The sequence below is a fragment of the Panthera tigris genome, chromosome B4 (genome assembly GCF_018350195.1).
Source record: "Panthera tigris isolate Pti1 chromosome B4, P.tigris_Pti1_mat1.1, whole genome shotgun sequence".
In the NCBI taxonomy this organism is placed as follows: Eukaryota; Metazoa; Chordata; class Mammalia; order Carnivora; family Felidae; genus Panthera; species Panthera tigris.
Window position 1 is genome coordinate 60,490,596 of NC_056666.1, and position 12,721 is coordinate 60,503,316.

The 12,721-nt window shown below is 40.9% G+C and overlaps 1 protein-coding gene across 1 annotated transcript; it reads right to left on the minus strand.

Moving 5' to 3' along the window:
* Nucleotides 1-319: 319 nt before the first annotated feature.
* On the minus strand, nt 320-12,181 carry PTHLH (parathyroid hormone like hormone). Its single transcript, XM_007075657.2, has 4 exons — nt 11,928-12,181; nt 11,251-11,373; nt 4,832-5,254; nt 320-492 (listed from the first exon to the last, which is right to left on the minus strand). The coding sequence occupies exons 2-4, from the start codon at nt 11,349-11,351 to the stop codon at nt 483-485; spliced, it is 534 nt and encodes a 177-aa protein (XP_007075719.2). The 5' UTR covers nt 11,352-11,373; nt 11,928-12,181; the 3' UTR covers nt 320-482.
* Nucleotides 12,182-12,721: the final 540 nt, after the last annotated feature.

Genomic DNA, 12,721 nt, shown 5'->3' on the forward strand with positions numbered 1-12,721 from the left:
CACCTTCTGACTCATGATGTAATTTAGATTATATTTTATTAGACATTCTTTACAAATTTAAAATACTGCTATTTTTACATGCACAGAGGAAAATCAGTTTGGATAATTATATTTAGGCATTATTAAAATCAACCACAAAATAGAGACACTTTATTGTGTCATTTATCAACATACTTGATATGTATATCTAAAGTGCATTATGTTACAAAAAATATAGAAATTCAGCAGCACCAAGATACATTTACAAAATAAATACATCAGTTGACAAAATAAATTATGGTAAATGTGATAATAATAATTGGATTAGCCTTGGCAAAAAAATATTCACAATGACCAATGTGCAGTTTCATAGAGCAATGGGAAGACAGTTTTATTCCAATGCATTTACAGTATTTACAGACAATAAATATTTCTAATACTTTCCATATGTTCACTATTACAGAATCCTGTAATACGTCCTCTGAATGTCTTTGCTAAAGATTTCAATGCCTCCTGAAAAGAGAAGGAAGGGAAAGAAGAAGAGAAAATAGGTTACTTCTCCTTGACAAATAAAAGGGCATAAAAAATAAAGGAACATAGAATCACAATTGAAAAGATTCCAGGGATTTCTTATGAATATTCCCAATAGGAGGTACCTGTGGGATCTGACCCTCCAGAATCTTTGCTACAGGCAGGGTCTTTAATACCATCCAATGGTCAACATAGTACAGAAAGAGAAAGGGCTTGCATTTCTAATTCTATATTCTTTGTCTGAAAAAGGAGACCCTAGGAGAATTTCCCAAAGCTGCCAACTGGAAAGTTTGGGAAGAGAAGGGACACATTTGAGAGTTTGGAGATAAGGCTAGGTTGTACAATCTATCATCAAATACACCTTGCTAGAAGTTTATTCCCCAGTGATGCCTGCCAAGGGTGACCCAAATGTTACTAATTCTATTTAGGTTTCCATTTGGCCAATCTTTTGCTAAGATAATGACTGTTAAGAGAGTAAAGTGTGTGATTTGGAGTAAATGTTGAAAGGATGTGTAATTAAACAGTATGTTTGGTTGATGATTTTATGTTATCGGTCATTCCTTTAGCTGTCCTTAAACACTAATGAATGAAACTATTTTTGGATTTTAGTTTGTGAAGTCAAAACTAAGAATTATTTGGCTCTCATTCTGCTGGTTTCTAGAAGCGATCTACAATTAGAAATCAGGAAAGCCTAACTTAGAGTATAAGAATCAATTGATATAAAAGCATAAAGCGGCAGTATTTCGGCTCAAGGTGTTTATTACTCAGAATAAATTACCACTTGGGACTGACACCTTTTTTAACCCCTTCTAAAACACTATAGTCACAGTATTTTAAGATGGACTAGCAACATTTTCTCTGCTTTTCTCTCTCCCTTTCTCTTCTCTTTGTGTAGTATATTTCACTGAATACATAGTAGTTTCTAAGGAAGCAACTATAGAATTGAATTCGATTGGCTGTGCCATTGCATTAGCAGCCAGAGTGTGGGCAGAGTTTTACATGGCAGACCTATATGGGGGTGAGACCCACAGGAGAGCCCATTCTTGACAATTTAGGAACTCTACCTGCAGCTTAAAGAAAAGCAAGTTGAGCATTGAGGGTATTTTTATGTCTTAAAAAAATTGACCTCTTCAACAATAGTTTTGATTGGAATGGTAAAATAGCTCCTAATTGTAGAGAAAATAATTTAAGATTAAATTTTAAATGGCTGGTGGATATGAGTGTATGTTATGAATACAATCTTAAAGGTGACTGTAAAACTCAATAATTTGTGTGCTGTACCAATTTTAAAATGTTTTCTTACTGAACAGTATCTAGTGAATTGAACTTAAGAATAACACAGGCAAGGAGGGAATGAAGAGTATTTTCCACAATTATGTTCTCAGAAGGAAAGAAAGAGAAAAGGAATACATTAAGGACCAAGGAGGGGCACCTGGTGGCTCAATCAGTTAGGTATATGACTTCGGCTTAGATCATGATCTCATGGTTTGTGAGTTCAAGCCCTGTGTTGGGCTCTGCGCTGACAGCTCAGAGCCTGGAGCCTGCTTCAGATTCTGTGTTTCCCTCTCTCTCTCTCTGCCCCTCCCCAACTCGTGCACGTGCATGTGCACGCTCTCTCTCTGTCAAAAATAAACGTTAAAATAATTATTTAAAAAAGGACCAAGGAAAAGATCTTTTAATTGTATTTCTCCTTGTCTATCCTGTTGGCTTGTTATAAAAGCACGTATTGGGATAGCCAAGTAAAACATAAAACATGACCTGAAAGTATACGTGTATGTTTAGTGCGTGTCTGTGCGTATGACAACACTTCAGAGTTTTTTTTCAATATTGAAAAGCTTTTGTATTATTTCTAAGTCACTATTTATCAAGAAAAAAATATATGGTCTCAATTAAACGAGTCCTATTGTATCTGGACATCTCATTTGCAACAACAAAAATTCCAAAATGTAATTTCCAACATTTAAACTATGTATTTCCCACTGGTTCACGTGCAAGGAGCCAGACAGTTTTAGTACAGTAGTTTCTCTTAAGAAATACTACTTATATTATAATAAAGCTCATGCTTGCCAGTTCATCAGACCTCTCAGGTCATTGCCTAATAATGTAAAGAGACTAAAGACAGGACACTCATAAAACGTTGGTTGCTTACAAAACTTTAAAATAGTTATTCTGAAAGGATTCTATTTGGATTAGAACATTTGCCTGGCCCCGTATATTCTCACCAGTACACTCCTAAATTTCCCCGATCTTCCCTGAACCTCGGTTGGGTTGTACTGGGAGAGTGCCAAGATCCGGCTGCCAAACAAACAGTGCTTTCCATGAATGTCCCTCACAACCGGGAAACAGAAAGGAGAAGCAGAAACGTTCTCCTTCTTCCAGTCCTAGGTCTGGATTTGATTAGGCCGCTGCCTAATTTTTACTAGTCTCCTTTACGAGAGGGGTAGCTTTGGGCATAAGAGTTGATGAGTGCCGAATTTCATTAAATTCCCAGATACTTCAAATCTTAAATAAATGAAATCCATAAAAAAAGTATTTATACTTTTGTTTTTCTAATATATACATGTACACACACAAAGAGTAAGACAATGGTAAAAATAGCTTCTGGCAAAAAAACCCTTGCATTAGCTATAAATATAAGGATCCTTTCTTAAAATACATTAAATATGTGCTTTGAGCCAAGATTCATAGGTTCGGTTACACATTATAGATCCATTAGATATTTGCAGAATAGGTCATTCACTCTGCTAAAGGTTCCTCTAGTGTCATTACTCATTAATTACTGAAGCTGTACTATTTGTCTGATATAGTTATCCTTTTTTACACTATTTAATGATGAGTTTTGTCAACCTGACTCAAAGACAGAAGTGATGGTAAACAAGTTCAAACTCCTCTCTGAAACATCACCCTGTAATCCCATCTCTACTAGTAAGAGGAAAGGCCTGGAGAAGTAACATGGGACTCTAATTAATGAGATCATTAGCTGCATATGACACATCCTTGTATAGTTTCCCCTTTCTTTCAAAGCCCACAGAAGACTTGTACTGAAAAGTAAAAAGGCAAGAAAGATCCTGTTGGTGGAAACATCTGAATCAAGAGGCGACACTAACATAGTCCTGGCCTAAAAATCCAGAAATGGGGAAATCCAGTTCTCAGGACTACTCAGGTCCTTCAGCCATGGAATGCCTGGGTTTTCTAGTTTATAAAATGAGATTAATATTTGCTGCTTTTTTGCCTCACAGAAACACACATATCCAGGTAAACAATCAGCACTAGATCTAAAAGCACCAAAACAACAAGTTGCACTTTATTGTTTACTAAGACAAGCATTTAACCCACGTAATCTCATTTAATCTTCAGCCAACCCTATGAGGTTGTTACAGTTATTGTCTTCATTTCACATAAGAGAAAAATGAGTCTCAGAAAGACCATGTAGTTTGCCCAAGGTTGTGAACTTTAGTAAGTTCAGAGCCAAGATCTGAACTTAAGGTATTTGACCCCAAAGTCAATGAATGCCATTACCACCGGCATTTGTGAGCCAAGGATGAACAAGCCATGTAAATGTGAAGTTTTATTATTTCTACTGCCATACCCTAGAAAATGATTTCAACTTGCCAGTGGATAAATAGATACATGAGAAAAACTTATGTCCTTCCCAAGTCAACATTTAAAAATTTTCAGAAATCATGATTTTTTTTTTCACGTGTTGGTAGAAACCAGAGGGAAATTTAATTAAATAAATTCAGAGTGTATGTTTAAATTTTTAACATTTATTTAAATAAAGATAAACTTAAGGTTCAATTAAATGTAATGAAATGAAAAATGTGTCCGACTCAGAATTGTCTATGCTACAGTATTATTCAGTCGTATTTGTAGATTATATCAAAGCCTTCTGTGTTTGCCCCTGAAGTGAAAAAAAAAGTAAAAAATGAAAAACAATCGAGAAAGTTTGCCAAGGCGTGAGAGTAGGGGAATAAATACACTCCTCCAACAAATGATGAAGGTGGTCCCTAGCTTCTGAAGCCTTACGAAAAAAAGAAATTCTTTAGTGGAGGAGTAAAGGATTGGTGTTGGGGTGTGATGGTGGAGGAAGAGAAATGGGTTATTCAATGCTGGTGTGTATAGAGGGCATAGGAGGACACTGTATGAAAGCAGACAATATTCTGAGCCATCTTGCTTTCATTAAGCTTTGAAATTGTGGAGCAATTGATAGAAGGACAGAAAGGGAGGACATTCTAGGTTTGTCCAAGCCACAGTGGAAGGGACGTTACACACCCCAGCGGAGAGCACCGAGCAAAGGCTATGGGGCACAGAAGCCATTTACCGTGAATTGAGCTCCAGCGATGTCGCAGAGATGTCACATGGGTGGTCCCCATCTAGCCCACTCCCAGCCACACCAGAGTTTAGCCAGGCAGACCGAGTTCGCCGTTTCTTTTTTTCCTGCTCCTTGCGTTTTCCAGGTTTACCTTTCTTTTTCTTGCCGGGTGTCTTCAGTGGCTGCTCTTTGTATGTCTCCACCTTGTTGGTTTCCTGAGTTAGGTATCTGCCCTCATCGTCAGACCCAAATCGGACTGGGTGGTTCTTTGTGTTGGGAGCAGGCTTGGAGTTGGGGGAAACCTCCGAGGTAGCTCTGATTTCAGCTGTGTGGATTTCTGCAATCAGGTGGTGAAGGAAGAATCGTCGTCGTAAGTCTTGGATAGATTTCCCCTTGTCATGAAGGAGCTGATGTTCAGACACAGCTCTTTTGCTTTAAGAAAAAAATAGCAGGAAAGAAGAAAATAATACAATTTTAGTTTGTTGGCATAGACCTCAAAGACAAGAGGAAAGCCCTTTAGTTTTCTGTTTGGTTCTATACAGAGCATGAGCTGGAAGTGCAGCCAACTTGTGAAGCAGGGAAAGTGCAGAGTGGGAAGGGAAGTGCAGGCAGCTAGGGGGCTGCAGCCCCAGATCCCATTTATGCCACTCTAGGTCTGTGACTTTGGTGAGAACACGGACATTCTCTGGCCTCATGGCCTCTCTCCATTTAAAAGGAAGGGGTCAGATTCAGAGAGTTTTATATTCTTCTCAACTTAAAATGTTATGATTCAGTTATACTCAGCAATGGACAGAAACCACTGAGATTCTTTTCAGGTTTTTCAGACTTGTGTTGGGAAAATAAATCCAGAAGTCCTAGACTAGAAATGAAAAGGAGGCTGAATTTACTTGAGTACTCACCCGGACACGCATGCATGCGCACAAGTGCATGTTCTCTCTTTCTCTTGCTCTCTCGTTCTCTCTCTCTCTCTCTCTCTCTCTCACATACACACACACACAGACACACACACACACACACACACACACACACACACACACACACTGCTCCCCTATTAGGAAAATAATAATATTGACTCTCAAAGAACAGCATGCTGGGGCGCCTGGGTGGCTCAGTCGATTAAGCGTCCGACTTCGGCTCAGGTCACGACCTCACGGTCTGTGAGTTCAAGGCCCGCATCGGGCTCTGGGCTGATGGCTCAGAGCCTGGAGCCTGCTTCCGATTCTGTGTCTCCCTCTCTCTCTGCCCCTCCCCCGTTCATGCTCTGTCTCTCTCTGTCTCAAAAATAAATAAACATTAAAAAAAAAATTAAAAAGAAAGAAGAGAAAAAAAAAAAAAGAACAGCATGCTGTAGGAATAAAGGCAAACAAAGGCTGAAGATGAAATGAGCAGTAAAGCCTGTCTAGGTAACGACCTAACAGACTGAATTTTAACATAAAATAGATTACAGGCAGCCAAGAACCTATATTTGAAAGCCAAGTGTCAGGGAGAGAATGTCTATTTTTCTGTAGAGTAATGGGTGGTCTCTTTAAAATGGGTTTCTTTGTGTTTAAATTAAGATATTTCTATTTCTTCCCCACATTGAGTTTTTTTTTTTTTAATTTAGAATTTCAGAGGGTATTATCCTTAGTACTTAATTAAAAAATTCACTTTTCTACTTAGCCTTCTTGTCTTAAAAAAATCTCTATGAACAAATATGAAGTGACTTTTCTGTTTAAACAACACTCTAATGAAAATATAGTGGAAAAGAATAAACTAATTTTCCATCAGTCCTTTTAGATGACATCCTGACTCTTGCTTAAATTGTCCATGCATATATTCTTGTATTATCCTGTCTGTATATTATTGACCATATGCAGGGATGACACACATTAATCAGTCATATCATGCGTGCTTCAACTCTACCTCACCTTACTCCAATTTCTACCACTGTAGAGCTCTTCAAAGTGGTTCATTTACAAGTTTCTGAGGGTACTTCACAGGGCGATACCCCATATATTCTTACCTCTCTGACACACAATATCTGGATCCCTCATCTGCCTTCATTAGTACAACTTCTTCAACTCCTCAGAGAAATGTAACAAATAAAAATAGCATTGTCTTCATTTTATAGATGGGGAAGTTGAGGTTCAGAGAAACTAATGACTTGCCCTTGCCCTCAAACTGAGAACAGACAGAACCAGGGATCCAAAAACCAGGTCCTCTGATTCTGAAACCAAAGATTGCTTTTCAACTTCCTCAGTCCTTTCTTCTGTGGAAGAAGAAGTGTATGTTGAGGAAATAAGAAGCAAAGGGCAGGGAGTAAAAAAGCCTGTGGTGAGAACCATGATGAAGGGCAAATGGATAGCAATTTATCAGCTTCCTTGAAGATCAACCTTACTGTTCCAACAAGTCCATTTTCATCAACAAAACAAAGAACTAGGATTTCTAGAAGTTTGGATTTCCACAGGGGGAATGAGAGATTTTCTAGTTCTACTGTGAGTCAAAGAAGAGTAAGACATGAAAATACAGGCATTATTTCTCTAGATCTTATGGCCAGAATACCAGCTTCCTTTTAGTATTTTAGAGTGTGGACCGGCTTTAAGGCATGCAGCTTGTTCAAAAAAGACATGACTTAATGGAAAGGAATTTAACAGGAGCCTGGTTTAAATGAGGCATGAAGGAGTCTCTCTTCCTTTTTGAAGGTGCCACATGTGACTAGATTAAAATTCACTTACTTTATGGCCACAGTTAGTATTCTGGAAACTTTTAATAATATACAGATTTGAGGTTTTGGTATAATACATTTATACTCTCTAATAACATTTTTAAAGAATGGGACTGATTTAACTGCATATTTTATAAGTATTGCAGTTTAATGAGTATCTTTTAGCAAAATGTCACAGTAAAAGAAGTTCTTAACCAACGATCACTTACAGTATCAGGGGCTTTTAGTTCTTTCTCAATCCTGGCAGATAACCACCGCCTCTGTATTGCTCTTCAAATGTATAATACAGCCCATTCTAGCTTAACTCAAAGCCAAAACTTTTAATGGTTGGTATGTTCTAATCAGGCCACCACTGTGTATGCCCCCTCTGCCTGGCATGTATGTCTGTCATCTTGGCCAGCCTGTCAACTGTGAGTCACAGTGCCTTCTTAACCCAAGCACTGCACTTTCCCAGGATGGTTCTCATGAGAAAAGGAGTGATCATTCTATCCTTCTATTTTATAAAAAGCCTACAAAGATGGCACAACTTTGTCCAGTTTAAAATAGTATATCTCTTGTGGCTTACAAAGTTTCTTTCTGCCTCTTAGGACTTGTTAATCTAAACTGAGAAAACACAGATTTTCTTAAGTGCTAAATCTGAAATGGAGTTAACACAATTAACAGTTCAAAGACTTCTGCATTTAAAATATTGTCAAGAATGAATTTCTGATGGGGCAACTGTGCTCGAGGATCAGGAATATAATAGTATCTTTATCATCAGCAAGAAATTAGATCCATAGAACGTTCTATTTATTTTCAAAACAAGACATGAACTGACACAAGGGTAAATGACTAGCATGTACAAACTAGATACACATAGGTGGGGAACAATGAATCCACATTCAGGAGGCTTTCAATTTGGATAATTCTGAAATATTTAAGTGGCAAATATGGCCTCAATAATAGTCTATTACTCTGTACCTCTGCACACATTCCACGGCACAGTGGTTCTCATGCATTTATTACACACCTAACATGGTATGTTTATGGTCTTCTTTGATTATTGTAAAAAAAAATTGCAGAAATATGGGTGAAATGCTTAACACGGGTAACTCTAAATTCAGCCAAAATATAGCTCTTCTGCTTTCAAGAAAAATCACTCTCGGTAGTTTTCAGAGAAGAGTAAATGTCCAAGGAGCTATCAAGGAACACAGGGAGTAAAGGGAGGGATAGGATTGCCTCTCCTAACACAGAAGCAGCAGCATATGCTTGTGCTGATGCTCAGCTACTCAGGAAGGAGTCTGGGTTTGAGAAGAAAAGTTCTGTGGTACATGCAAGAGGCAGGGTCCGGGCCTTAGAGTGAGGATGACTCACCACAAGTCCCTTCCAACCCAAATGACTCAGTCAAAAGTTATGCTTTTCATTAAATGGAATAGACCCAGTCTGGCTCCCAAGCAAATCAGCCAATTATGTTTTAGGTTTCTGAATTTGCTGGGATTCCCTGTCTAACTTAGACACAAATGTTGCTACCTGCCCAGAGCCATGTTCATCTGGACAAGAATATCTCGAGGCCTCACTTTGCAACTTCCAATTTATTCATACTCCAGTCCCATTAATTAAAATCCTTTGGACTATGACAACTTATAATTGCTTCCTTTGCATGGCTTAGGAAGTGGTATTGTTATAGTAGTCCCCCCCGCCCCCCGCACCGCCCTCCAAGTTAGTCCCTAGTTAGAAAAAACAGCTAAAGCAGTTTCCTTAATATTTGGCATGAAGAGTAATGGGGAGTAATACAATTTGATTATATGTTAACATTTCTTTCAAGAAATTAGGGTGATTTAATGTAATAGTAGACTAATGTTTTGTCTAGCACAAAAAATTTACTGTTATTTGGCACCAATGCAAAAATAATGACTTGTTGTTTTTTTTTTTAAACTCCTTTTGGCTGCAATAATTTGATGGAACATCTTCATCTACTGATGATTTCAGCCTTCATGAAAAACCATGGCTGTAATTTGATGATCTATTAGCCATTAACTATAAGAATGTTTTGTGGTAGTTTTATAACCATCTGCTGAGTGTGAGTGTTTAACTACAATATTATATTTCACCCACAAACAAAACTATAACAGAGTCTCTGGCTGGTAAATGGTTTCTGATGTGTATTTTGCAAGGTGCAACAAAGAAAGAGTTAAAAATAGCCTTTAGGACAACTTAGCACTATTTTTATGTCATAACTGTGGATTTAATTATGGTCCATTTACTGTTTCTCAAAAGAGAAAACAAGTATTTCTCAAGAAACTTTAAAGAAAAAATTGGCTCTGTTCCAAGACAGTATTTCTTGGCCAGTATTTAAGCATGCTTTTAAAAATTCACTCCTCATCTCTATTAATACATGGATTTTAAATAATTTAAAACAAATCTCAAAAGGAGCAAAAAGTCTAAAGACAATTTTCAGAAATACACCAGCAAAACATTGATTTGAAGAATACAATATAGCTTTATCTTTAGTACAATGTTTTACACAATTTGCCTTAGGAGATTCATAATAGATTTTCATTTTGGTGCCAAGGTTCAGACATGTCTAAAGCAATTTCATTTAAGGATTTTCTGCTCTAATAGTAATAGACCAAGGGCACATATAAAACAGTTGCCTTTTTGTACACCGTTGGGAATTTACAAGGAAGCACCATGAACTTGACTGTAAATATTGGATATTGCTATTTTTATTGTTAGTGTAAAAGCTCCTTAATTCCTTCTCCAGAGGCAAACTCCTCTCAGTTCTGAAACTTTATGGTTTTCCCATCCTGAATACTGAGTCTGCAGGTTCAAGATCACCCAAACATGGTATTACACACATTAACGTACTGCTAGGTCCAACAGATTTGTATTAAGATAGTGTTACTCTACTGTTCTTCCAACTTTGCAGTCATACAACACGGTGATATTGCTCTGGTGTGCTTGGATGTATGATTATGTTAAAGTCAAAATTATCCTTAAAAGAACCACCAGATGAGAATGCCAAAACACAAGTTTTCAGTCTACAATGCAAATATTTGACTGCAGATTAAAGAGCTGTTAGCAATAATTCCAAGAAAAAACAAGTTTCCACACCTAATATTCATTTTGGAGTCAAGCACTCCAGCGTCCCTGAACTGTATCAATACTAATGTTGGAGTTGTGCCATTGCAAAGTTGTTACTACTTTATTATATAATATGCCTTCATTATGTAATGTGGTCCATTTTATATGCTTAAAATTATGTCATTCATAATAAAGTTAGATGTAAGGCTTTTGCATTGCACGCACAAACTGCCACCCACATTCAGCATGTAAATCAAGCGCACACAGACATGTGTACCGTGGCTCCCTCAGCTCCTTCCGAGTTATCTGTCTCCTGTAATCTTCGGGGTTTCAAACCCTTCCCAGGTCCTCAAAGTATAAACTTTTATTTTTCACTAGAGGCAGATCATCTTTGTCGAAAGGAGACTCTGCGCTCCCTCTTTTGGAAACTCGTATCAAATTTGTCTCTTGACCGTAGCCCCTTGAGGTTCAACCAGTTCTCCCGCTGGGGTTTCAAGGACACGGTCTCAACCCCCGGCAGGTAGCCGGATCTCCCTGCTTTTTAACTCGGGCAAGAAGCATCAGTGACCGCTGCGAGCCCTCGGCAGCGCCCCAGCCTGGTGGCCTCTCCCCCTGGCCTTCCCAGCCCTCACCGGCGCCCAGAGGAGGACGGGGCACTTACAGCCGGCGGCCGAGTTCCTCCACCGAGCGCCCGCAGGAGGGCACCGAGTAGCTCAGCAGGAACACCGCGACGCTCCACTGCTGAACCAGCCGCCGCAGCATCGTATCCTCTCGCTCGCGGGACCTGCAACAGAGTGGAAAGGGACCCGAAGTGTCAGTCCGGAATCTCCATCTCCCCGTACTACCACGCTCCCGCCTTAGCCTCTTCTCAAATAATCTCTTCAACACCAAGGGCATCTCCCAAGTTGCAAAGAAAAAAGAAAGGAAAAGAAAAGAAAAGAAAAGGAAAAAAAAACTTTCTCTGAAGCCTCTCAGCACTTACTTATTTAGGAACCAGCCACTGCAACTGTGCTTTTTCCAAAACCACACAGGCAAAAAGGCACCAAAAGGGAAGAAAAAGAACAACAACAACAACAAATCAGAGACGTTCCTCTGAAATAATAACCACAATGAAATGGTTGTATATATGCATCAATGATGCGCAGCGTGTTTACACCTCTTCCCTATCAATGTCTAATTAATCTAGCCGGCAGTGCTAGGTTCGTGCAGCAGAGCTAACTCCTTCCTAAAAAGAGAAGAAAGTTTCCCCCTCTGAAGTCAGCGTCTTTGCGAACCAGGCCGTCTTGTTCCAGAGCCACTTGCAGAGACCCACATATATATACATAGCTGTCTGTCTACCTCCTCTGGTGGGCTGGTTGCTTCCGGAAAGTTGATTCCACACACCCTGAGAACAAGTTTCAAGTGCGCGTGTCGTCGATCAGGAGGGCCAGGTGGCAACGAGGGCGGGTTAATAGCGGCGCGGAGGGGAGGCGGCGGCCCGAGCGGCAGGGCAGCGGCGGCCCCGCTTCACGGGCGGGGAGGCATGCTGGCCGGGCGGCGCAGGTTGGAGGCGAGTTGAAAGCCTAGCAGAGGAATGTTCACACGCTCCCAGGCAAACCTGCCGGAGAAGTGAGCTAGTCGCAAAGAGGTGGCGCCCTTGGAACGCGCGCGGGGCGAGCGAGGGCGCGGACGCGCGGGGGGCGGGGGCGGCGACGGGCGGCCCGAGCGGGCCCCGCGCGGCCCGAAAGAGCAGAGGGGAGCCCTGAGCTGGGAGTGTGCTGCGAGCCCCGGAGCTCCCCGCGCCTTCGTCTCCGCCGCTCCCGGCGCTGCCCCGAGCTCCGCCGAGCCCCACCCCAGAGCGCCAGTCCCGCCGCGCGCAGTCCTGGGGCCGGGGGCGTGGGTGGATCTGCTGGTTGCCGCTGGGTCCGACCGGCCGCAGACTACGCGGCGGATCTGCGAGCTGAGGTCCCCGAGGGCGTGCGGGCGGCCGGGAACAGTCGAGGCTCCCGGCGCGCCGCAGCAGCCGCGCCCGGCTGGACGCGCGGGCCCCGAGGCCGCCGGGGGCGAGCGGGCAAGGAAGAGGCCAAGGAGTCGGGGCCGCAGAGCGCGGGCGCCCGGAATACTCGGCGGGGAGGTCGCGGGCCTTTGGCCCG